Source organism: Perognathus longimembris, chromosome 1, assembly GCF_023159225.1.
Source record: "Perognathus longimembris pacificus isolate PPM17 chromosome 1, ASM2315922v1, whole genome shotgun sequence".
Lineage (NCBI taxonomy): Eukaryota > Metazoa > Chordata > Mammalia > Rodentia > Heteromyidae > Perognathus > Perognathus longimembris.
The window spans coordinates 97,066,027-97,093,437 of NC_063161.1; the positions used below are offsets into that span (position 1 = coordinate 97,066,027).

Consider the following 27,411-nt stretch of genomic DNA (forward strand, 5'->3'; position numbering starts at 1 on the left):
ATTTATACATTTTCTGTTGGAAAATTATTCTTCTTATTCCCAATAATTGGAGTGGACAGCTCCTTCTGTTTTGACCCTAAGGTGACTATGAATTGTTTTTCACAAATAAATTTTCTATTTTTATTCCAACTCCAGAAATCTTAGAATCAAACTGATACATATTCTTCCCATCTGCCCATACATTTTATGTACTAAGCCTCAGCCTTGGTTCTACTTTCAATGATCATTTCATCCCAACTTTCCTTCCTTCCTTCCTTCCTTCCTTCCTTCCTTCCTTCCTTCCTTCCTTCCTTCCTTCCTTCCTTCCTCCCTCCCTCCCTCCCTCCCTCCCTCCTTCCCTCCCTTCCTCCCTCATTCCTTCCTTTTTCCCTCTCTTTCCTCCTTCCTTTCTCCTTTCTTCCCTGTCTCCCTTTCTCTTTTCTTTTCCTTCTTTTCCATGTGCCCATCATGGGGCTTAAACTCAGGACCTGAGCATTTTCTCTGATTTTTTTTTAAATCTCTCAAGGCTAGAACTCTACCACTTGAGCCATAGCTCCACTTCTGACGTTTTGGTGATTAATTAAAAATAAGAGTTTCATGTACTTTCCTGCCTGGGCTGGCTCCAAACTTGCAAACCTCAGATCTCTGCCTTCTGAATAGCTAGGATTATAGGCATGAGACACTGGTACCTAGACTCTCTTGTTTATCTAAATATTTTGATTATCTTTCTAAACCCCCTTATATCCTGATAATATACATAAGCAATAAACAGAAAATAATACACCTATCTAAAAACTGAAAGAATAACTTTCAATAAGGCTGCTGAATTCTTTGTGTGTAGAATCATAACTGGACATCCATATGTAGTTCACTCTAGACACAAGACATATTTGCTTATTTCAAAATGCAGTAATGACCCCTAGTTAGAAGGTTTCCTTAGGAAACACCACCACATGGCTTAACTCACCTACCCCAGTAGTATGATCTCCCTTGGGTCCTGTGTAGGAGGTGGGAGTTTCGCCTCTTCTCCTGTGCCAGCTGCTTGGATGCCTTTTCTCCTGTGTAAATGCACATTCATCTTGATCGAAGGTACACTCTCCTGGTGGAGGTGGAAGTCTTTCTGCAAGGAAACAGCAGGTGTTGCAATTGCTGAGACATTTTCAATGAATATGCATCTCATGGTTCCCAGCAGCCCATTCTGCCTTTCTCAGAGGTGTCTGGCCATATGTCATACATATGGAGAGGCAGGCCTCCACTGGAGGCCCACCTACACCAAGGTACTTGTCTCCAGTTACAGTCTGTACCCCACCAGAGGGCCTGTCCAGGAGGCAGAGAATCATCACAAAGCTAAATCAGGCCAATGCCTTGAGAAAAAAATGCTTTCCCTAACTTGTGAATTTATTTGTGTGTACCAGCTTAAAAACTCTGAAAATTGGAGGTAGCTTTCCTTTATGAAAATCTGAAACAATAATAAAATCGCATAATGCAGGAGCTTTCTTCACAAATCCGTGGAGAATGAAGAATAACTTTGCAGCTGCTTTCTCATTGTTTTTGTTTTGTTTTGGTCATGGGGCTTGAAATCAGGGCCTGGGGACTATGCCTGAGTATTTTTTGCTCAAGGCCGTTCTGCCTCTTTGAGCCACAGCACTACTTCTGGTTTTACCCAGCTGGCTTTGAACTGCAATCCTCAGGTCTTAGCCTCTTGAGTAGCTAGTATTACAGAAATTAGCCACCAATGCCCAGCTGCAGCTGCTTTCAAGGACAAGACACAAGAGGGAACTAAATGTACTTGTGTACACAGAGATGTGTTATTCAAATGACTTAAATTTTTCTGGGCCTGTTATTTCTATCTGTAACATGGGAATAGTAATAGTAATGGTACCCATTTCATTAGTTTGTAAGGATTAAATAAGATTATATAAGAAAAGTATTCAGAACAAGTTCTCAGTAATTATTTGTAAAACATATATTAACAATTGCTATGGCTGGGAATGTGGCTTAGTTGTAGAGTGCTTGCCTAGCATTTATGAAGACCTGGGTTCAATTCCTCAGTACCAAATAAACAGAAAAAGCTGGAAATAGCTCTGTGGCTCAAGTGCTAGCAAAGAGCAAATGAAGCTCAAAGACTGTGCCTGAGCCCTGAGTACAAGCCCTAGACACACACACACACACACACACACACACACACACACAAATCATTTATCAACAAGAGCCTTATTTTCTATTTTCAAAGACAACTATTCATCTTTCAATGCTATCTTTAATAACTTTAATAATTATGATTACTGAAGTAAGTGCTGCCTCCCAACCTACTGAAGACTCTTCTTTTGGCTGAACTTCAGTTCATCTTTCTACATCCAGATTCTTAGCAAACGTTTTTCCCCTGACTGGTCCTGGGGCTTGAACTCAGGGCCTGGGCTCTATCACTGAGCTGTTTTGCTCAAGGCTGGTGTGCTACTACTTGAGCCCCAGCTGTACTTCTAGCATTTTGGTAGTTAATTGGAGATGAGATTCTCATGGATCTTTCCTTCCCAGGCTGGCTTCAAACTACAATCTTTAGATCTCAGTCTCCTGAGAAGCTAGGATAACAACCATGAGCTACCAGTGTCTAGTGATATTTACTTTTAAAACACTGTTTTGTCAGGTTCTGTGTTAGAGAATATATATGCATTATGTCTGATATTCATGTGTGTGTTCATACTTCCTATACATATGAAGATAAAAGGGTTAAGTTATAGTCACACAATTCATTGGAGTCATCATTTCTCCTCTCTCTCTCTCTCTCTCTCTCTCTCTCTCTCTCTCTCTCTGTGTGTGTGTGTGTGTGTGTGTGTGTGTGTGTGTGTGTGTGTGTTTTATGTTATAGGGCATGAACTCAGGGCCTGGGCACTGTCCCTCAGCTTTTTGTGCCCAAGATTGGTGTTCTACCACTTGAGCCACAGCACCACTTCCAGTTTTCTGATAGTTAATTAACGGTAAGTGTCTCACAGACTTTCCTGACTGGGCTGGCTTTGAACCTCAATCCTCAGATCTCAGCCTCCCGAGTAGGTAGGATTACAGGCGTGAGCCACTGGCACCTGGCTTGGAATCATCATTTCTAAAGCGAAGGATAAATGGGTGTAGATTAAACATATGACTTTCTTAGAATAACTGGATGTCCTTTAGAGGACCAAAAGATAGCAGAAAAGATTTCCCTCTTACCTGGAGGCCCGCAGTTTCCCAACTGTATTGTAATATCATCCAGGGCTACAAATCCACAGTCCCAAAAACTTTTGCATAGACTCATGAAAACCACCTGCAATTCATAAGAATAAAGTTATGGATTCCGTTATGTTATGAAGTCTTATCACCTGGGATTTCCTTAGCACAATGGCCCAGCATAAGCAACATGACACTTCTTCATGGCCCAAATGCAGATCAGGACACCGTGGCATGTAGAATGATTGCCATTGACATATAACCCTGGAATTATGCTATTTTAAGCAGAATCAACCACACATGATATATTGTGCATACTAATGCAAAAACCAGAGGCATCTTTAAATGACTGACAGTAAGAGTGAAGAAAGCAAGAAATTAACGGGTAATAGAAAACAACAACAAAAAAGCCCATCAGGTTTTAAATATATTCCCTAGATAGTCCAAGTGCATAGTGAGTTTATGGTCTTCCAACCATTTTTTAAGCATTTCTAGTACAAACACTATTGATTATTTTTTCAAATGACTTTCTGGCAATGTTCTGTATTTACATTGTAAGCTAAGCACCAGCAATTTGCCATCTGGAGACTTATGTTCCATTTCCAAGACAAAGATCTATGTCCCCAGTTGGTCTCACTAATAAAAGCCCTGACTGCAGTTACTTTATTGGTCCAAACATTTTTATTGTGTTATGTAAGGGAAAAACAAATCCATGCTGTAAATTATTAAATTCATTTTGAGAGAGAGAGAAAAAGAGAGGAAGAGAGAGGGAGAGAAAGTGAAAGAGAGAGGAAGAGAGAGGGGGAGGTGAGAAAGAAAGAAAGAAAGAAAGAAAGAAAGAAAGAAAGAAAGAAAGAAAGAAAGAAAGAAAGAAAGAAAGAAAGAGAGAGAGAGACCTGGATCTCTTCACATTAGGTCAATTTTAAAAGCTACTTTTCATACACATGCTGTCCAAAGAACACTGCTTAAAATAGTTATATTCTTACTCTTATTGTAATTTCCAAGGTGGTTTCACATGTATAACTTAATATCTAATTACTATATGAGCTTATGCTTACATTCTATTCCATAACACAAATCTCAATTCAAATGAAGACAAGGAATGACACAAACAAAAGCTAAAACTCTACTTATAAATAATGGTGATACTTCACTTCCAAGTTGTAATATTCAAAATGTTAGGTACTAATTTATTTGTGTTATCAGTAAGGTTCTGGTTGTGTGTTGATAGATCAGAGCATTAACATGGAAGATTTGTTTCAAAGGAATTTTTTTTAAAAATCATATAACAACTTACCATCATCTAAAGTGTAAGATGTTTAAGTCAAGATTCTAAGAATAATTCCTAATCATGTGATATGTGAAGGTTTACTTGTATTATATTTATATCACTTTAAATTGCAAGTGGGATGGTTTGGAGATGTGATAATGTACAACTCTGTACATTTAAAAAGAACAAAGCAAAACAGAGTTGGAGGGTTTTTTTGTTCGTCTTTGCCATTTTTTCATTTTTAGAGATTCTAAGGATTATTTTTATATGTGTAATATTTTCCTGGCAGGGTTTATGCCTAGGATCTTATTTTCCATTTGGAAGCTAAATGTCTGTGCCATCAGCCCTGAATGTTATCACATTTTATCAGCATTTTTATGGTTACATGGGAAGGAATATTAATCTGCCTCAAAATTTATCAATTTAATTGGGTTGCAGAGAGAAAACTCACGCCTTTCTTTCCTTTTGTCAGCTTTCAAGTCCATTTTCCCCCATAAGTACAGTCAAAAGAACTCTTTCAAAATGAAAATGAGGTCGTGAAAGGATGTAAATTTTTCCTTGCATAAAACTCAAGCACTTTGCATGATAATGTATTCTGAAGAGGAGAAATATCAACAGGATTTCAGTGTTTATTGTAGCACTATTTTATAATGGCCATGAAATCAAACAAGCATGCAAACAAAGGAAACAATCCAAAAATTTCAAAAAGAGAAGAAATAAACGTTGCTACAAGATTTGGAGAAATAGCCAACATTAGATTCGATGGCTCAAAAATATTATTCAGTAGAAAAGAAATAGATTCTTTCATGCTAAATAAAAATGCTACTTTATTTTAAGCAGAAGATGAAAGTCATACCTAATTCAACAAAAATACATAGAAAATACTTTGAATTTTACCAAATGCATACTATGTTACTAATAAAATTCTACTAAACAGATTTTTCTCCTGTTTTCTAAACAAGTCTGTAATATATCATCATTATTTGAAGAAAAGAAAAAAGGATCAATGTATCTATAAATTGTAGAATGATGACTTTGTACTTCCATAGATTGGCATTATTGATTATGGTGGCCATTATGTGTCTATTTAAATACAAAATTAATTTATTCAGCTACATTCCAAAATTCTTAACACTATAGTTACCTGTAGTTACTTGCTGACTGAATTGGACATAGTAGATATACAACACTTACTCATTACCAAAAGGTCTGTTGGATAGAGCTCATTGGCTCCTCTTTTAGATCATCCCAAATAATTTGTTAACTGCCACCATGAATTAAATGAAGCAAGACACAAGACTTCTTTATTTCACACCATTTCCCCACTTGGAATATGAGCCATACCCCATGTTCATCATGACAGAAGTTCCCAAAGTCAGTCATTTGATTAAACTCAAAGTATGTTTTCACACCTCAGCTTTGTTTGGCAGTTATCTGTCAGTTTTCCAAGCACAGAAGAAATAGGATTTTATTTCTCTGGTCTAACACATTGAATTTCCCACCTAAAGACTGATAATGTTGATCATGACTGTTGTTACCTGGGAGCTGTCATTTTTTTATCTTGTAGGCTACTTGAGATGGAAGGTTATGTTCAGGTACTCAGTGACTAAGTAAGCTGATGTCTTTTCTTGGTGAAGACAGAAAGGACAAAGCAAAGTGAAACATCTTTTTTTTTTTTTTTTTTTGGCCAGTCCTGGGCCTTGGACTCAGGGCCTGAGCACTGTCCCTGGCTTCTTCCCGTTCAAGGCTAGCACTCTGCCACTTGAGCCACAGCGCCGCTTCTGGCCGTTTTCTGTATATGTGGTGCTGGGGAATCGAACCTAGGGCCTCGTGTATCTTGCCACTAGGCTATAACCCCAGCCCCAAAGTGAAACATCTTGACCTATTTAAAACCTTTTCCTCTAGGTGATACAATGTGATAAGAAGTGAATCAGTCATAGTCTAAACTCTTGAGAGGGTTAACCAAGTGTGTTTGCTTATAGATTTTTATAAAGACAATATTTATGTGATTCTAGAAAGTATTTCAAATAGTGGAATAACTCTAAACAGTGGGGTAGAATAAAATTTAGACAGCTTGAATGTGTATTAATACCTATTAAAGGAGAAAAGATGACAGATCAAGTAAAATGATGTAGCTTAGACAGATGTTCCTGATTTTATGCAAATCAAGTTAGATGAGTTATGCAGATTGCATCTGTGTAAATCAGTGTGTTTCAGTGCACTAAAGGTTTTAGTCCTTAGGGTATTCATAATGCTTTATAAAATTTTTGATTTTATGGGAAATATTTATGGTTGAGGAAACCTACCTAACCTTACTTTGGAAACATAAAATAACAGTGAATGAAGAGCTTCACTGATATTTTTACAAGCAATTTTTGTGAAGTAAGAATGAACAATACTACTTATACTTTTCTTTTCTGGTCCTGAAGCTTGAACTCAGGGTCGGGGCACTGTCCCTGAGCTTCTTTTGCTCAAGGCTAGTGCTCTACCACTTGAGTCCCACACTTTGACTCGCAGATTTGTTGGTAGTTTATTGGAGAGATAAGAGTCTCATGGACCTTCCTGCCCAGGCTGGCTTCCTGCTGTAATCCTCAGATCTCAGCTTCCTGAGTAGCTAGGATTATAAGCATGAGCCACCAGCACCCGGCTTAATTTATTCTTTATTATACTAAAAAAAAAAAAAGACATTGTTCATGCTCTTCTATCCACAACATGGGATTTGAGCCTCATCACTACTGATATTTTGGAGCTAGATAATTCTTTTTGTGGGATATTCTGGGCACTGCAGGATGATCTTCAGCATTGCTGGTCTCTACCTGAAGAAGATGTGTAGGTTATTTCTTTTTTAACACTAGTAAGTCTATTTTCCACTGTTTCTGTTTTGTCTCACTCTTCTAAGCCTCACTTCCCAAATAATTAACCAATAAAGTCAACCTTGCCTAAAGAAGAACATGGAAAACATCGAAGAACAGCACCCACCACACAACCTAGCGAGTTATCTTAATGTTTACAGGCAAACTTCATGACCTATGGACAATATCAAAACCATGCCACGAAAGCTAATTACTGTGGCTAGACTCTATAGAAAACTCACATAATAAGCTTTTATTCTTATGACCCCTGGCAACAGAGAGTTAGATTGAAAGCCATCTTTAACTAGCTAGCTCATTGCCAATAAAGCTATGTTTTGCCTCCATTGGTTTCTAAGTTATTGGCTTCTTCTGTTGATAATAGTGGGCCTTTCACAGAAATATATATATATGATGCCAGCATCATTCCCAAGTCATGAGAACCAAGAATAACTCCAAACACTTATCAAATGTCCCTTGATGGTCATAATCTCTGTCTGAAAATTATTGCTGTAGAGTAGTATAAGCTGCTGTGTGGATTATAAAACTGTACTTGACCACATTTTTGTTATGTGCAGTCTCTGTACTAGGCACATTGAGATGTTGCTTCATTTCAGACTCATTGTTGACTTCAACCTGTTTATTTTCCCTGCTCAGAAAAAGACAGTCTCAACATTTTAAAAATGGACTCAACCAGGTGCTGGTGGCTCACATCAGCAGTACTAGCTTCTCTGGATGCTGAGATCTCGGGATCATAGTTGGAAGCCAGACCCATGAAGAAAGACTATGGGACTCTCTCTTATCTACAATTAACCACCCAAAAGCCAGAAGTAGAGCTGTGGCTCAAGTGGCTAGACTCCTAGCCTTGAGCAAACAACCTCAGAGGCAGTGCCCAGGTTCTGAGTTCAAATAACAGGACTTTCTCTTTGTGTTTCTCTGTCTCTCTGTCTCTGTCTCTGTCTCTGTCTCTGTCTCTCTCTCTCTCTCTCTCTCACACACACACACACACACACATACAGAAACACACAGACAACTCAATTTAGTTTTTTTTTCCTCAGAGCATCACCAGGTGGTGATTCTAATACTCAATAAAAGATCCTCAGCTCTGAAAACAAAACAGAACAGGAAGGCAAGACACATAACTAATACTCAAACCAAATAGTCATCCTGTAGATTATCAGGGCTTTACGCTTCCAGTATCCTGTTTCTGAAAACTATGATTGTCAAACAGCAATAGAATTGACTGTTTTTATCTTTCTTCCTTTCAAGAATATATATAATGATCCACTCCCTAAAAACAACATAATGAAAAGCAGTAGCACTTAAAAAGAAGGTAAGCTTTGCATAAAGTGGATAATCATTACTCTCTTCTATTTTTTGTTTTTGTTTTTAGGAGAAGGTAAAGAGTGGAACTGAGTCAAAATCCAAACCCAAGACTGTTAATTAAGCAGTCAAGATTTCCTTTAGCTTAGTAAAACTCCAGAAAAATCTCCTGGTCAAAGTGTCTAGGATTGAGAGCTGGGGAGACAACGCTTGCATGCACAAGGCCTTGGGTTTAATCTCCAGCACTAGAACACTGAGGAAAGAAAGGCTAGCAAGATAGTTTTGTCAGGAATTCACTTTCTGAAAGCACATCAGGTTGGCTTTTAAGAGAATTTGATTTACTAATTTTTCATTTAAGTGTGAGAGTTTAAGCCTTACCCACTACAACCAATAGAATTTTGCAAGGGAAAGGCAGAGGCCAAGCTTTGTAGGGAACTGTGGAATAAAATAAAATAAAGCCTTTGTTGTGCAGTTAAAAAGGATTGTTTGTATTAAGTTGCTAAACCCTTCCTGAATTAACTACTTTTCCACTGCCCTTTAAAGTAGTTTCCATGGCCTGCTTGATAGACATAGAAAGGTGGGTTGTTGGATTACATCACTACCAACTGTACCAACAGAACAGTCCCATTTGAATTCACAATTAGCATGTGAATTTCAGTTTCCATAAATAGCTTTCTATCTCTAGATTAAAATATTTTGATCCTACACCAACAAAACCATAAATTACCCACACCCCTCAAAGAATTCTAGTTCTGTTCTTGTTAACAGTGGTAGACCTCAACTATTTACAATGGTTAGATTCTTGGTTAAATTTAACTTTTCTTCTGATGATGCTGAAAATCCCTTGAAATCATTTGCACAGATAAATTTGGATGTGGGAACTGCAGCGTTGATGGAACAATTATTCACAAAATTACTATAATCCAGTCAAATAAATTCCAGAGTCCTGCCTTGAGACACTAACCCACACAAGGTCAGGAGAAGTGGAATGAAATGCTTATACTCACTTAACTATTTGGCAATAAGTTAAAATTACAACAACAAAAAGGAAAACAATACAAAAATTTCCAAATCAAAATATTTGTCAGAAAGGATGGAATTTTCACACATCTCTAAATATAGAAGATGACCATTACCTAGACAACTGAGAGATTCTAGCATTCTTAGAACCTGATTATATTTTGGGAAATAGGTGCTAAATCATAACAGCATGCCTCCTGCACATGCTAAATTTAGTCAGCATGTCCTTTGAAAGGCAGAATGGCCATGTGTTTTTAAGTAAATCTTTAGCTGACCAATGCTTTTCCCCCCTTAACCATCTGTTTCAATTTTTCTTTTTTGAAAGACTCATCTGATTCAACTCAACTTTTAGTTTTGACAAGTAACAAAGACTGACTAGCTTCCAGATTTCTCTAGTGCAAGTCTTCTGGCTCATGGAAGTCTTTAGTTCTGGGATAGAGGAGATACTGTAGCAGAATACAGGCCAGCAACCACATTATTTTATTGTCATTTGGGTAGCAAACATCCAAAAATCCCTGAATTTATTGGTTTCAGAGATCTGATTTTTAAAATTTATTTTTTTTTTTGCAAGTTCTGGGGTTTGAACTTAGGGCCTGGGTGCTTAAGGCTAGGCTCTACCACTTGAGCCACAACTCTACTTCCCACCTTTTGGTAGTGAATTGAAGTCTTATGGATTGTCTTGCCTGGGCTGGCTTTGGTCTGTGATCCTCAGATCTCAGCTTCCTGAGTAGTTAGTAAAGTCACAAGCATGAGCCACCACTGCCTCATGTGAATTCTTTTAAAATATTTTAGACGTTGTAAGGGGAGGCAAGGTTTGAGATAGATCTATTGGTTGTAGGGCCAGGCAAAAGTATAGCCTGTGATAGAGTTCACCTAATAGTAAGCTCCCCACCCAGACATGAAACCTTATCCCCGATAGAGCATATTTTATTATACCACCCTGCTCTTCCTCGCTTCTCTTTCCTTCCTTCCTTGCTTCCCTCTCTTTCCTTTTCACCTCTGCATTCATTTCTTCCCCTTTATTTGCTTGGAGTATCTTAAAATAGGACTCCGAAAGGTACGGTCTTGAAACTCTTAAGTAAATAGCAAAGGACTTGCGTTAACCGCCAGCTTCCTGTCATTTGCCTATATCTACCTATTGGGCACTTTCAAGGTTGGGTTCAGAAAATGGGCCTTGGCATGCTGAGTACTTTGAACTGAGAAGCTTTGGAAGGGCCTTGGAAACAAAGTCTGTCTCTGATCCTTTTCTTTTTTTCTTACCCTGTGCCTCTTGCTCCTCTTTGAACCCCTTTCTTTCAAAGTCAACTGGAAACTCTAGAAACATTCCTCTAACCTTCCCTTGCCTTTCTATTTTGGAATTGGTCATAATTTATATGACCACAAGACTTTCCCATTCCAGAAGAGATCTTGTTCCATACCTGGAAAGAAGAGATTATACAATCAAGAAGCCAAGAAGAACCTAAACAATCCTTACTACTCTCCACCTTACTCCTAGCCTCAATTAAGTCAGATCTTCTTTTCTTTTCTTTTTTGTTCTGGTCCTGGTGCTTGAACTCAGACCTGTGTGGTCCCTGAGCCTTTTTGCTTAAGGCTATTACTCCACTATTTGAACCACAGCCCCACATCTGGATTTTTTTTTTTGTGGTGTGTGTGTGGGGTTAGTTAATTGGAGATAAGAGCCTCACAGACTGCTGCACTGAACTGTGATCCTCAGATCTCAACCTCCTGAGTAGCTACGATTATAGATCTGAGCCACGGGTGCCTGGCAAACTTATTTCTTTTTCATTCAATTATATTTCCACTTCATCAGATCTAAGCTTGAAGAGTTTTCCTTGATTTTTTTTGATTCTTCATTTCTGAAGGCTTTCATGTCCTAAAAACTTGCATTAGCTGTACTCTTGCTTCACTCCTGTTAATCCATCTTTTATTGGAAAAGCATCCTTGCAATCCATATGATGGGAAGGAAAATTATTGTAACAGTACATTCCTGTATCAGTAACCCAGCAATGAATACTAAGTCCATGTAAACTTGGCTGATTGAAAACTGGCTAATGTGGAATTAGTCATAATCTCTCCTCTTTCCACAGCAACTCAACATCATAATGCTAGATGGACACAAAATGCAGCATATCTCTTGTTCACTTCCCTTAGTGTACTCCCTGAAAAAACAATTTCCAAATCAGTGTAATGTAATGTAATTCACTGAAAATGTAGTTGACATAACATGGAGCAGGCATCATAATGTAGAGTTATTGTTGTGGCTCATTTGGAAGGCCTTCAAATGTCAGACCTATAAGAACAGATCCAGAATACAATTGATAAAAAGCAAACAAGGAAGAATCTAGGTCCTTGTCTGGGCCCTTGAGGGCTCACTGCTCCAGATGAATGTCTCCCCTCTCAGGAGAAGACAGCAGATACTTAAAACACTTCCCGGGAAATACCCAAACAGGAATGAATAATGACTCTTCTAGCCCCATGTCTGAGACATAAAGACAAGTGTTAACCAATCTTCAGTGATTCCCAAGGCAAAGTACTGATAAAGAGCTGGGGGTTAAAAGCCCAAATAACTATAACTCTTTTTAAGCTATGCCACAGGTTGCTTAATCAACCCTAATAATAGACAATTGACAGATTTCATTTCTCAACAGTATATAAACATTACTGGGATGAACAATAGCAGATACATCTTTTTTTTTTTTTTTTTTTTTGGCCAGTCCTGGGCCTTGGACTCAGGGCCTGAGCACTGTCCCTGGCTTCTTCCCGCTCAAGGCTAGCACTCTGCCACCTGAGCCACAGCGCCCCTTCTGGCCGTTTTCCATATATGTGGTGCTGGGGAATCGAACTGAGAGCTTCATGTGTAGGAGGCAAGCACTCTTGCCACTAGGCCATATTCCCAGCCCCAGATACATCTTTGTGAGTTATCATATTACTTTTTTTTGGCTAAATCAGAATTGCTGTACCAAAATGGATATACAGTTGGGCTTTATTATGTATAAATGTAGTTAAATCATAATCAAATATTACATCAATTTACCTTCATACCAGAACCTATTTTATGAGAAATTTTATTTCCTTGCATCTTCAAATTTTCAGGGTAATGTTTAAACGTATACATAAATATGCTTATATACACATATATACGTAATATATGTGTGTATGAGTATATATGTACATGTAACATACATATCTTATAATATATGTATTTAATTTATTAATTGATCTTCTGGTTTGGTGGCACATGCCTGTAAATCCTAGAATTCAGGAGGCCAAGACAGAAGGATCAAAATGAGACATTAGCCTGAGCTTATGAAAGTTCCTTGTTTCCAAAATATAACCACTTTAGAACCCCCAAAAGTTGGGAAATGTGATGGGAAATTTCTCTCCTCTCATGTATCTTGCTGCACATTGGTTTTGGTTGTTCTGGTTCCTTGATCTCTTTAATAACAAGATGTCTTGCTATTAAACTGTCACTATTTTTAAATGCTACCAGGATGTTCTAGAACTGCCTTTTCGTTTGAGGAAACATAAGTGTTGCCTTCAAAAGTTTAGGGCTCTAGGTATTTTACAATTGTTCATATGGTCATTGCTTAAGAGCACAATTAAAACTAAGATTTAAAAACGGGAAATCTGAAACATAGACTTAAATTTCAACTCCTCTTTTTCTAAATTTTTTCTAAGAAGAAATAAAGATACAGTGAAAGAAGCTAGTTAGGATCACACTGGTAATTCTAACTTCTGAAGATGCTGAGATTCAGAGGATAGAGATTCAAGGTGAGCCAAGAAAGAAAATTCTACAAGACACCATCTCCAAGAATAACCAACTGAAAGCTGGGTTGAGGTGTGGCCCAAAAAGTAGAGCACCAGCCAAAACAGTTGGGTTCAAACCCCATTACTGCCAAAAAGAAAAAAAAGAGCAAAAAGGAGAAGGAGGAAAGGGAGGAGGAGGAGCAGGAGGAAGAAGATAGAAGAAATAACAGAAGAAGATATCCACAAAACAAAACAAAGTCTACAATAAAAGAACAAAGTTCCTGGCATCAAGATACCCCAAAATATAACAGCAAGGAGAGACTTGGAAGTCATCTTAATAAATGTTCTTATTTCATAGACAGATGATATGACATTCTAACTTACATAGTCAATATCAGAGACAAGATTCAAAGCTAAGTTTTTATAGTTTTCATATTGTAATCTAGTGCTTTTTTTTTTAACCACACAAATTTTATTCCAACAAGCAAGTCCAAACCAATGACTTAGAAGATCCAAAGGAAGGGAACTTAGGACGACTGTGAGAGTAGGGTGGAGTTTTCCAAGGCATAGTTCCTGCTGAAAGATCAATGAGAAGTATCTCACAGCTGCTGAAACCCTTTGGAGGAGTATTGGAGGAGGAAGTCACCAGGCAGCGGGCAAGGATGGAGAAACTGTACCGGAGCATGGATAGTAACTGGTAAGATGTATTTGAGGATATTTAAAGGCAAAATGAATAGGCTTGGGGACAGTTGAAACATTTTGAGATAAAAAGGAAGGTCTGTTGTTCCTTTGTGTTGAAGGCAGGAGGCCTACATAAGCAGGCTGTGTGCAAAGGACTAATCACAATGGTGATTTGCGAGAGAAGGAATAATCTGTAATGTAGGCCCAAGGAGGCAGCAGGAGGAGATCAGAAGCAGAGATGGGTAGGTTGCTTTCAACGAAGAGCAAGGTCAATGTGTCTTTTGTCAGACTGGTCAAGAAACAAAGACAGCAAGTAAAGATTTGGAAGAACAGAACTAAAGGGGTTCATAGTGGATGCTTTCATCCTTCTGAGAGATGTACCTGAGAGGTTGCAAACTAAAAATTAAAAGGAGAGGGTTGAGTTGGAAACTTGTGTTTGAAGATGGAAAATGGATCTGAACAGTTTTGGGTTTTTTTGGCCAGTTGTGGGGCTTGAACTCAGGGCCTGAGCACTGTCCCTGGCTTCTTTTTGCTCAAGGCTAGCACTCTACCACTTGAGCCACAGTACCATTTCCAGCTTTTTCTATATATGCGGCGCTGAGGAATCAAACCCAGGGCTTCATGCATGGGAGGCAAGCACTCTACCACTAGGCCATATTCTCAGTCCCTGAACAGTTTTTAAGGAGGGAAATGAGGAAGAAAGTCAGTGAGAGATGAGATGAACAGACAAACTTACTTATTATTAAATTTTATATTATGTTACATATTATACATTATTATATTAAATTTTATTAAAATTTAATTAATATTTTTTGAGACAGAATCTCACTATGGAATTTAGGCTGGACTTGGATTCATGATCTTCCTGCCTTCTTAGCTTCTCCAGTGCTGGGATTACAGGTGTGCATCACTACATCTGATAATTTTTTCCCTCCCCTCTAACAGAATAAAGGTGTAGACTGAGAAAGGCTTACCATGAAAATTGTAATGACTCATGAGCAGATCATTAAGTCAGACCCAGGACAAATAGTCTATGTGGTCATTATTTCATTTATGGGCTAATTAACAAAGGAATTTACAAAGGAAATAGTTAATAAGCACAGTATTAAATTCCTCTGAGTCTGTCTAATTAGCAGGCTACTAATTGAAAGACCTTTGTAAAGGGAAAACTAGTTGCAGGCCAAGCAGGTATTATAGGATCTAATACATGTGTTGCCATGACCAGGCATATGTTAAACTGAAGATCTAATGTTTGGACTCCATTATTATGGAATTTTTTTCTCTTCTTTTTTTTTTTTTCTTTTTTGGTGTGGGTCCTGGGGTTTGAATTCTGAGCCCTACTGCTACCCTTAAGCTTTTTTTTCCCCGCAAGGCTAGAGCTCTACTACTTGAGCCACAGCTCCACTTCTGGCTTTTTGGTGCTTAATTGGAGATAAGAGTCTTGCAGACTTTCCTGTCCAGGTTGGCTTGACCAGTGATAATCAGATCTCAGCCTTCTGAGTAGCTAGGATTAATAAGCCTGAGCCACCAGGCCATTGTGGAATTTCTGATTATCAATCTCTAATTTCTCCTGACAGTTGGAGTGAGGAGAAGTATCTTCATGTGAGCTGCTCTCTCTCATCATGAAAAGCTCAAGGTAATTCTTGGTCACCTGCTTCTGATTAATGAAACACTGGGGCAAAACAGATACTGAGAACCATTTCACAGTTCATAACCCTTCAAAGTGTTTCATACACATTGAAAAAATTGTAGGTTTGCTCATGATTGTGTAAAAGTTGTCATTTAGCTAAGAAAGTCTAGTACTGCTAAAATTTTTTTTTACTCTGACCTGATTTTCTTTACATTTTCCGAAATATTTTTTTTACTATAAAGCAATATCACTTAAAATGTCAAACAGATGGAGTTTATTTACATTATCTTTAAAGAAAAAGTTTCAAATAAAATATTTTGATTATAAATGTGATCATGATGCAGAATTATCAACATACTAAATAAAATATTGTGAGCTAGAAAAATATTATTTAGATTCTCTCTCTCTCCCTATCTCTCTGTTCAGTTAAATGTAATAAGTGATAATTATATGCCAGGAGATATATCACAGGAATTACATTCGGTCTATACCAAAATCCTAGGAAGGATATTAGTACTAGTATCTCATACTAATGGACTAATCTCAGACGTGAAAGTCAAGACTCCATAGATTACAAAGTTACATAAGTAGCCCAGAGTATAAAGTCATACTGGCAGAGACGCCACAGCAGAGTCTTAATATGTGACCTTTTCCCTCTAGCCCACAGATCTCTTTTGTCTATTTTGAGCCCTCTTAAAGTCTGATCCCTCCTATACATCAAATAAAAAGTAGAAAAACTGAGTCATGGTAATAAATCCATAATTTTTTGAGAGTGAATTAAGATTGGTGTTTCTTTCTTATTGATCCTATACTTCAGATGTCAGCTAGGAGAGAGCTGAGAGGCACATGGACATCATACAAAAGGTGTGGATTCTAGAAGCAAAAAGCTTCAGCCTTGCCTCTCAGTAATTAGCCACTTATTATCTGTGAGATGCTGAATGATATCCTTAACTTTTCTGCCTGAGCTTTTCTCCTCTGTTATTTGGAACTGAAATGCTTTCCCTCCTTAGGGAGCTTTGGAGAGAGGTGTTTTTGTTTTTTTAAATCTCCATTGTTAGTGGCTGTGATAAAATTACATCAAATCTGTCCACACAACTACTGGTCTAAGAGATTTTTAAAAAAAAATATGTAGTCTATGTAGTGTAGGCTGACCTCAAACGCATGATTCTCCTGCTAAGATTACAGGAGTTCTAACTTAGTCTTCTAAGGGCTGGGATTATAGGACCATACCTGAAATAGGGTTGTATATTATAGCTTGTGCTAAGGATTAGACTACCTAAGGGAAACAGCAGGGTGTTACTAATTAATTAGCCCAATGGCTTTAAATTGGGCTATGTATGTAGTAATAAGTGACGAAAGGGAAATAAGTATATAGGGTGGAAGCCTTGTGGGAGTGCACAGTTGAGGTAGCATGTGGAGTGAAGATGGAAACTCCTTGACTTGGGAATGAAGCTTATTGAACCAAGTCGACATTGGAAGAACTGTGCAAAGCATAGCCAGTGCACAGGGTACTAAAAGAGGAAAGCTTTTGATGACTCAGGGGACAGAGAGTAGGTCCACATCACAGTGTGGGCTATGTGTCTAGATGATCATTGGCAGGGAGAGGGAGATCAAGTTAGCACCCTCAGCCACACCAGGTCATATAGAGCCTCATAGTGCATTGTAAAGGAGGAAACTGTGTGTGTGTGTGTGTGTGTGTGTGTGTGTGTGTGCATGCACATGCATGTGCACATGTGTGTGCACCTGCACCCACGCTGGTACTGAGGCTTGAACTCAGGACCTGATTGTAGTCTCTACCATTAGAGCCATGGCTCCACTTTTTTTTTTTTTGGTGGTTACTTAGATATAAAAGTCACATGGACATCCCTGCTCAAGCTGGCTCAATGACCATCTTTAGATCTCAGCCTCCTGAGTAGCTTGAATAACAGGCATGAGTCACCAATGCCCAATAAGGAAGCTTTATTCTAAAGGCTGGAGGAGAGTTTTTAGGTGGGAAATTCTTACATCTTACTTGTGTTTCAGGAAGATGATACTGGCTGTTCTATGTTCTATAGAAAGAGCAGGTAGAACTAGAAAAAAAGGAGTCTGTCCATGTGGGTGAAGTAAAGATGATGGTTGTTTTGGGGGTGGGGGAGAAGGGGATAGATTTGAAGTGAATTTTAGAAGTATCTCTTAAAGATCTTGCCTAAAATTTGGAAGAGTGATAAGGAAATAGGAAGAATAAACCTATTTCAGTTTCTTCTATACATCTGGAATGTGCTATTGTAGGGTATTGTGAAGGATTAAATGAAAGAAAGAGCATGCTGCTTAGCACAAGGTAGCTACTTGGTAAACAGCCAATTTGCCAGCTCATTTCAGAATCTGTCATCACAGATTCCAACTATTATAAAATGTGTGCTAAGTTCATATGCTCAGAAAAATCTCTTAAGATATCACTGGTTTAGAATAAGTTAAAATAAATACTGAGTTATTAAACTGTAGAAGATTCTACAGCTAGTAGAAGATTCCAGACACCATGTAATAGCTGACAAGTTTTCATCCTGTGCTTATTTTGGGTGCATTGTGACATAACACTCCTTTCTACATGGCAAGAGTATTTGGGAAAATATGTACCCTCTCTGTGGACAGAAACCACATGCAGGAGACACTCACATTGGTTTACATGTTGTATTTCTGGAACACTTATCCCTGAGGCTTTGGGGGGGGGGCGGTTCCTGGATTAAGGGATACAAGAAACACAGATTTAACTCTGGTTTTCTAGTGGCCAGAAGACCATGCATCCAATGGCACAGCTGTGTGTTCATAGAACATTTCTAGCATTTCAGGCTGAGGAAGGTGCTGGGCATGGACACAACCGTCAGGAAAGAAGAGAGGGATAGATAGAGAGGGGGGGGATAGAGAGAAAGAGGAGAAGAAGAAGGGAAAAGAAGGAGGGAGGAACGTAGGGAAACAGGAAAGGAAGGGAGAGACGAAGTAAGGAAAAGAGGCAGGGAGGCAGGAAATGAAAGAGGAAGGGATAAGGGAGAGAAGAGGGAGGGAGGAAGAGAGAAGGGAAGAAGGAAGACATTATGATTCCAAAGCCAGTAAGTGCCAGGAATAAGATTTGAAACTGAGACTGCTGTGTGCGTGCTCCTAATCACTGTGTGATGCTGTCTCCAAGAGGCTGAAGAAGAGGCAGACAATTCCCACCTTACTCTTAGGAGTGGGATCACAGAAGGATTCCGTGAGGAAATAAGGTTTCAACCCAGAAGAGTATGGGTAGAGGAAGCAGAGTTGTAAGCATTCAAAGCAGGAGGGGTGGAGTGTGCTGCAGGGACTCATTGTTCAGTGTGATTAGTGGAGAGAGCAAGAGGGACTGTGAAGGGATGGCTGGTAACTGAGCACAGAGAGCCTCTTCCCTAGAGCAAGGACTACCATAGGGGAGGTTTCACCATGACCCTGCTTCCAGACAAAGGGCAGATTGCAGGGGAATAAACATGGATTGCTGGTGGAAATACTGGTCTCTTTCTCTCTCTTTTTTTTTCAGAGTCAACTTAGACACTGATGTTTCACATACCAAGATGATGAAGCAACTTTGGGGTCATTTGAGTTATTTTGTTTGGTTTGGTTTTTGGTTTTTGTGATGGTACTAAAGTTTGAACTCAGGGCCTGGGCACTGTTCCTTAAACTTTTTCACTCAAGGCTGGCTCTCTGCCACCTAAGCCCCACCTCCTTACCCCTTTGAGTTCATTTGGAAATGTGTGCAACTAATTTTGGTTGCTATCATAACCATAGAAGTTACAAATTAGGGAATTGTAAAGGACAGCCCCACACAAGGGAAGAAATGTTTTCTTCATAATGCCAATGAGAGCCCAGCCACAATCCCAGGCACTGGAAGATTAGTAGCAGGAATATAAATGTTTTGCACTATAGGAATATCAAAGTAACTATACATCTGAAAGAATCTAAGAAGTGGTGTAGGAAAGGAAGTAAGAGGAAATTCAAGGGTGACATGCATTTGACATAGTGAGGTGTCAGGAGACACTGTCTAAGGTTTACAGATCCAGAACCGGATGTTTAAGTGTATTGAACTTATAAGGAAAATCCAAAGGAAAGGTCAACATAAAAACATAGCAGAAATTGTAAGGAAGAAAGGGAAAAGGAATGAGGTGAGTGAGCTAACTTTCCTATCTTTCAGAACCAAGAGTCAGCAAATATAATTTTGGTTATTGAACAGAGAGCTACAAGTGGAAAGATAGTATTTAGAATTAGAAAGGAAATCATCAGAAAATTGATCAGAAAAAAAACAAGAAGTAGAGTTTGGATTCAGGAGTAGGGGGTAGTGATGACTACTATGACTCTTCATTTTAGCCCTTGTCTTAAACAGATACTCTGTTAATTTCTTACTGTACATGTTATGGAAGTAGATACACTTCCCTTGCCTCTTTATTTAATGTATGTCTCTGTCATGGGTGACAGATGCTTTTCTCATTCTCTGAGGAACTCAATTCTGTTCAGCAGGAACTTGCCAAGAACTAGGGCCCACCTCCAGTCATGGAACCAGAAGTTTCTGGTGTTCATCTCCACTGTACTGGGGTTGAATTCACGACTATTCCTTGTGAGGGCTGAAGGGACTTCCTTACCCTGAGGGGGCATGGCCCTATTTTCCTCTATGTGGCTGGGTTGCTTTGAGGCTAGGTGGCAGCCTTCCAAAAAGAAATGGGAAAATTCTCTGAGATCTGGTCCAATTCCACAGGAGTCAGATAAATGCAGACACTTTGTGCAGGGGAACAACATGGTTCCTAAATCACACAGTATTTGTCAGTAGAGTATGGGGAGGGGCGTAGAATAAGCAGGAATTAGATTCTACCATGGCTTGAACCTTAGCTCTCCAATCAACAGCTCTACAAGGTCTAGTTGAAATTATTATCTTTTCAAAATAACAGTTGGCTGAACTATTCCTCTTCCCTTGCAGTTCTTCCATGGGGCAATGACATTACATTGTAGTTCATTGCCTACGTATTTCAATTGTCTACCACTTGTGATCACCTTTGCAAGGAAAGGGTTTAAGCCTCACCTTTATGTCTTTTGAAAAGAGAATGATGCTAATAAATTCTGGCTGAATAAAGAAATGAGTGAACAAATAGATGAATGAATAAATAGCATAAAGAAGAAGGAGGAGGAAGAGGAGGAGGAAGAAGAAGAGGAAGAAAAAACACCAGCTGTGCATGGTGGCATATGCCTGCAATCCCAGTACTCTGGTGGCTGAGATAAAAGAATCATACACTTGAGGTCTGTCTTGGCTACAGAGCAAGTTCAAGTGCAACCTGAGATAATTATAGTGAGACCTTGCTACAAAAACACAAATGTACAAAAAAAAATCAACAGAACAGGGGTTAGAGCATAGCATGTATGTGTGTGGGGGAGTACATGTGCTGCTGTACTTACAGGAATTAAATAATTGCTAACAGCAAAGTCAATCGAGCCTTGGGAATTCCTAAGGAAAATGAAGAGAACTGGGCTTCTTCAAGACTGATACACCAAAGAGGAAATTCAGTGATGCTGCAAGTATTGTGACATTTGTAGAAGGAAAAGCTCATTCAGAACTTGTTTGAAATTTTCTTTTCTTTTTTTCAGATTTAAAAAGGTAAATCTCTTTAAAAGTTCCTATAAGTATATTTTACAATCCTATATGCAATAAAATGACTGATTTACAATGTTCAAAGTTTCAGAGATCATATATACAAATGATGTCCATGAAAATTGTTTCTTAGAGAAAAGAATAGTGAGACCAAGTGTAGATTCTCACCAATACACTTCAAAACTTTTGTGAACAGCCAGATGTTGACTTTGGAACTCAAAATTGCCACCTGACACCTTTAAGTAAAACTAAATCAAGTGTAGGGCAAGACACTGAATAGACAATGTAATGGAAAGATTATCCCTCCCTTCTTTCCTTCCTTGGTAGACAATCTTTAGCCATCTCTCACTGCTGATGGACAGTAATTCTCTAACTTCCTTATTTTAAAGCTCTTAGCCAGGATCCCTTTTCCTGCACTTTACAAAACTGGTCATCATCCACCCAAGCTTCTTTCCTCCTCACTTCACCCATGTCACACCTTCTGTCAATCTGACTCTAATTGCTGTGGAGTGAGAAGGCAGGTAAGCTCTGAGGACAGGTCCAGTGCCTTCTTAGCACTACCAACACCACCATCTACTCCCAGTACTTCCTCATGATGACTTCTAAGGCATTGTGGTTTTCCTCCAGGGAAACACCCACAGCTCTCTACTTTACTGCTGCAAGTCTCTAATCTGTGTGTTCTGTGGGACAGCAGAATGTGAGGTTTATATTTGGATAACATCTTTCACATCAGATATATCTGTTGATGCTGGTTGGGAAGTGCTGAGCCGGATCTCAGCCCAGCCACATTCAGAATTACTTGGAATTTTCTAAGGAATAAACTTTTCTCACATTCCAAGGTTGTAGCTGTTCCTGGAAAGCCTGGACTATAGCTAACTACCTCCAAGGGCAGTAAGAGTAACCAACTGATGGATCCATTCATTCAATGGTTTTATTGAGTTCCCACTGTGCTGAGTATCTGCTTAGAAAAAATGACCTGTCGTATATGTCTTTGAGTCCTTTTCTTGCCCAGAAAGGATAGTCAAGTCATCTTTGTTTGATTGACAGGCAGAAAGAAAATGGCTTTTCCTATGCTACTTCATCTCTGAGCTGCAATGACAGAATTTACTGCATCTATATGACCTCCTTCAGTTTATGAGTTGTCAATCCTGGGAGACTTGTTTTCTTTCATATTCTACTTTGCAATAAAGGTCTAGTTTTAAAATTTTTGTTGCTGTCAGCACCAGCTGTTGATGGTTCCCTATGTAAAGTCTCTCTGACTGTGGCAGGGTAAATGTGGCATTTATCTAAGGCTCAGCTAGAATCATCATCCTCAGATCTCAGTCTCCTTAGTAGCTAGGATTACAGCTATGAGCCACTGGCACCAGTCTCCCCTTTTTTGTCTTTATTTTGTTATTTATTTATTTATCAATACTGGGAATTGAACTCAGGGCCTTAGATTTGTTAGGTAAGGGTTCTGCCATGGAGGCCATACTTCTGGCTCTGCTTTTACATTGGTTATGTTCAAGATAGGGTCTCACTTTATACTCTGGCTATTCTAGGCCATTGTCCTGCTAGTCATGTTTCTCTATGTCACTGGGTATACTAGGCACATGTCACTGCACTCAGCCATTATGTTTTCCCCTTTAGGTGGAAAAACAGGCATGCACCATGGTGCCTGGCCATTGAGTGAGATGGAATCTGGAGAACCTTTATGCTCTGGGTGGCTGGCCTTCAGTTGAGATCCTCCAATCTCTGCCTCCTAAGTGGCTAGGATTACAGGCTGATTTGCTTGGCTGATCTGGTCATTTTTTTCAAAAAATATTCTATCATTCAGAATTCAGAATTATGAAAGAGATAATATGGATTAAAGTGCATCATACTCATAACCTGATTCTGGAATTCAAACCTTTTTATAAAACTACTAAATTTAAACAAAGATGCATTGTAATCATAAACTGACATGTTGAAATGAAATCCTTCTGTACAACTAAAAGATTTTTTTTAATTGGGAGAAAATGAATTTTAAAAAAGCATTTTTGTTATTATAAAGGTGATTTACAAGAAGTAGATCTGGGGCTCAAGTGGTAGAGTTGTAGCTTTGAGCAACAGTGCTCAGAGACAGCAGCCAGGCTCTGAGTTCAAGCCCCAGGTCTGATGCGCACACACACACACACACACACACACACACACACACACACGCAAAACTAACTTGGCTGGGCACTTAGTTATTGGCTCACACCTGTAATCCTAGCTACTCAGGCTGAGGCTGAGATCTGAGGATCATGGTTCAAAGCCAGCTCAGGCAGGAAAGTCCATGAGATACAATCTAGGGACAGCGTGTAGGCCCTGAGTTCAAGCCCCATGACTGACAAAAGAATAAAAAAAGGTGATGTACAGAAGGGTTAGTTACAAAATCAGATAAGGACCACTGTTTTGTGTGGACACTGTCATCCCTTCCTTTACTCACTCCCACTTTTTCCCTCCCTTTCTCACTCACAAGTTATATAGCTCATTTTCAACATAGTGTCTAATGAGTACCATGGCTGAATTTTAAAGATTTTTCTTTAAAAGAAGAAAAGACAGATGATTTGAATGAGCAACCATTTTTTCATTTCAGCCCATTTTCTCAAAAATATATAGACATAAAAATATCTTATCATTCTCCCTGATGTGTGCTTGTGACAGAAAGAAAGAAAGATAAGCAAACCCCACATGTGCCCATGAATTAAGCACCCAGAAAATGGGGGAGTAGGGCATGAATTAACTAGTACACTGCTTGGGTACGGTGTAGGGAAGGCCTATAGTTTGATCAGGAAGAAGACAACATCTCATCAGTCAGCAGCAAATAAACAAATATATCACCTGATCCCACAACTGAAATGGACAAAGGCCATGCAGGCTCCACTGTACCTTGGTTGGCATGGGCTTTTTGAAGGGGATTTCAGCCTGAATCCACACACCTCTTGGGGACTCGAGCACAGACCAGATCTTCTCTTGAACCACGTGGTTTTCTTCAAAGATATAAACTGCTAGAGTGTCACTCATTTTCAAAAATCCATAGATGGCATAATGAAAACGTAGACAGTACTGCAAGTTTCCTGGTAGAGAGGGACCATAGAGCCTTCCAATGTAGCCAGGCTGAGATGTAAACTTGGTGTTGGCCAGCAAGTAATACCCTGTGGACATAGCCAAGTATTTAGTGCAAGAGCAGTAAGTTAGTCTTGGTTATTAGGGAGGAAATTTGGTTAAATTTTGTTGTGGGATCTACACAGTGACTATTCTCATCAGCTTTGAATGATAGGTGTCTCTGGTGGCTGTGGTTAAAGTGACAGAAAATATCTATTTGCAACTATTACAAATATCACCTCTTGAGATCCCACATAAACTTCATAAACTAATGCAGATTTCCTGTGGTACAAGCCTAGATTCTGGTCATCAATTAAGGGTTATACTTTTCAGCCAGGTGACAGTGGCTCACACCTGTCATCCTAGCTAGTCAGGAAGCTGAGATCTGAGGATTGAGGGTCAGAACCAGCCCAGGCAGGAAAAATCCATGAGACTCTTACCTCCAGTTAACCAGCAAAAGGCCAGAAGCAGAAGTATGCCTCAAGTGGTAAAGTACCAGCTGTTTTTTGTTGTTTTTGTTGTTTTGGTAGCTTATTAGAGATAAGAGTCTCATTGTCTTTCCTGCCCAGACTGGCTTAGAACTTCAATCCTCAGATCTCATCCTCCTGATTAAGTAGGATTACAGGGGTGAGCCACCAGTGTCTGGCTTGATTTCTTTTAAGGTTGATGTCTTTGTAAGTATGGAATAAGACTGGCCCAAAATGCATGGATACCATGTGAGATGTCCCACGTGGATAGACTCTTGACTCACCGATGCCTGTGGTGTGATCACCAGCCCGATACATGTTTGGTTTTACTTTTACTCGGGTCCAACCTGGACCTTCTTTATCTTGGTAAAATTTGCAGAAATCTTCCTCAAAATTACAGCTTGCTTCCACAGCACTGAAAGGAACCTCTGAGCAAATAAGAAGCAAAGTTACCATCAAACCTCAGGAATCTCTAAGGACAACACCAACCAGTTGACAGATCTGGCTACATTTGTACCAGGGGAGACCCAGACAGAAAAACTACAGCAAAATATTTTTATCTAATGGCAGGCTGACAAGCTAGCAGCAAAACAGTGCTTCAATATGGCAGGAAATTTTTTTTCTTCTCCACAGGGAAGAGAGAAAGGAGTTCTGTCCACAGTCTTGACAAAAATAAATAATAATCAGACTTCAAAAGGAATTTTCTTTCAGGATGTAAAGATTGAGTACTTATTACACACTTCTTCACAACTCAAAATCTACCAATATAAAATTTGAAAGGATTTTGAGGGACTCAAGTTCTCTCAAGTCCTATGTTTTGGAAATTATAGATTCCAGAAAGAATTTTTCTTTTATTAGTCTATGTGTCAGAAGCAAGGCCCCTGTCTATTTTTAATTGGAATTAGTAGTAGGAGTTGATCAGCCTTCAGAAAATCATACTCAGTAGAAATCAGTTGAAAACTCATATCATATCTAAAATCCTAGCTACTCAGGAGGCTGAGATCTTAAAACCATAGTTCGAGATCAGTCTGGGAAGAAGAGTCTGTGAGACTTTTATCTCCAATTTACTACCAAAACCTGGAAATGGAACTATGGCTCAAATGGTAAAACACTAGCCTAGAAGTAGATGGGTTGATTGTCAGGCAATCAAGGATTCATAGACCCAATGAAGATCCTATTCCTATAGAACTCTAGGACAGGGGAATTTATGGGTGAAAAAGGCATGGAAAGGGAAAAGCTCTAAGTCATTGGAGAGGGGTGTCTTGCTATCTTCTGAAAGCATCTGGAGGGGGTTCTTAGGGAGCAATATGACATGGTGTTTAACACCTGTGTCTCTGCAATGAATCTTAGTTCTGGAAGCTAGATAACTCTGAACCCAAAGAGGTGGTGGCAACTGGTGCTTTACATGTTGAAGTTAATTCCCGCCTCAGCCAACTAGAGAAATAAGGAAAGAAAACCCTAGATCCAGATGGATAAAACAGAAAGGAAGATCGAAAAGCAAAAACCAAAAACAAAAACATGTTGGCACATGAAGGGTATATACTCTTTGAAATGCAAGACAAAGTATGAAAACTAAAGAGTTCAGCTCCTAGAGACTCAAAAATACATACCTCAGCTACTTAAAGAAGGAGAAAATAAAATCAGACATTGATGGTTAATGCCCATAATCCTAGCTATTCAGGAGGCTGAGATCTGAGTGTTGGGGTCAGCTGTACCTTTAAGAGGCCACAGCTGGCTTTGGCCCGTCCCCTCTCCTTCCATTTTTAACAGGAAGAGAAGCCCTAGGCCCTGGGGGGAGCAGTGTGCAATGGCGGGGGACCCCAGAAACCCAATCCTTGGGGGGCTGGGCCTCTGCCCACAAGGGAAGTCCCCTGACATCATTTGATGGGCAGCCCTATTGACCAACCTGTTATCCCTCTCTTGTGCCCGCCCTTCAGGGTATATCTGCTGCTTCTCATTTGAATAAAATTAGGCGTCCTAGAGGCTCTCCGAGACCACCACTCACTCGTGTCTTTCCTTGGGCTGGCGAGCATGGGGTCTCGCGACCACACACGAACCGAGGCTCACCTGGGACCCCACTCCCGCGTCTAAACCCTACCGGCCAGGGGGACTTGAGAGAGTGAGTATAAGCCCAGGACCCCTCCCCACATGAATGGGGAGGGGTAGAGAGAAGCCCGGCATCTGAGGATCACAGTTAAGCTAGTCTGGGTATGAAAATCCATGAGACTCTTATCTCCACTTAAGCATTAAAAAATCCAGAAGTGGAACTATGGCTCAAGTGGTAAAGTGTCAGCTTTGATTTAAAAAAATTGAAAGTTCTTAGGGCCTGAGTTCAAACCTTAGTACTGACACAAAATAATACAAATAAATAAACTTTTTAAAGGGAGAAAGCAGGCTTTGGTTGATACATTCACCAAGGCAAATCCTTTGCAAATTTCACTCTGATCCCTGGCTCTCCAGGAAATAGGTGGACATATTTTGACAATTAGGTAAATAATATTGTCTTATGACTAAGCATT

General features: G+C 39.3%; 1 protein-coding gene across 2 annotated transcripts in view; it reads right to left on the reverse strand.

The window, feature by feature from the left end:
• Mamdc2 (MAM domain containing 2) overlaps nt 1-27,411 on the reverse strand; it is a 152,504-nt gene that overhangs the window by 23,738 nt on the left and 101,355 nt on the right. Inside the window, exons 8-11 of one of the 2 annotated variants that reach the window (XM_048332783.1) lie at nt 25,177-25,320; nt 24,210-24,475; nt 3,181-3,274; nt 947-1,099 (exon numbers count right to left, since the gene is read on the reverse strand). In XM_048332783.1, the coding sequence (XP_048188740.1) occupies nt 947-1,099; nt 3,181-3,274; nt 24,210-24,475; nt 25,177-25,320 (657 nt within the window). The remainder of the gene's footprint in view (nt 1-946; nt 1,100-3,180; nt 3,275-24,209; nt 24,476-25,176; nt 25,321-27,411) is intronic. The other variant, XM_048332791.1, reaches the window with a different exon arrangement.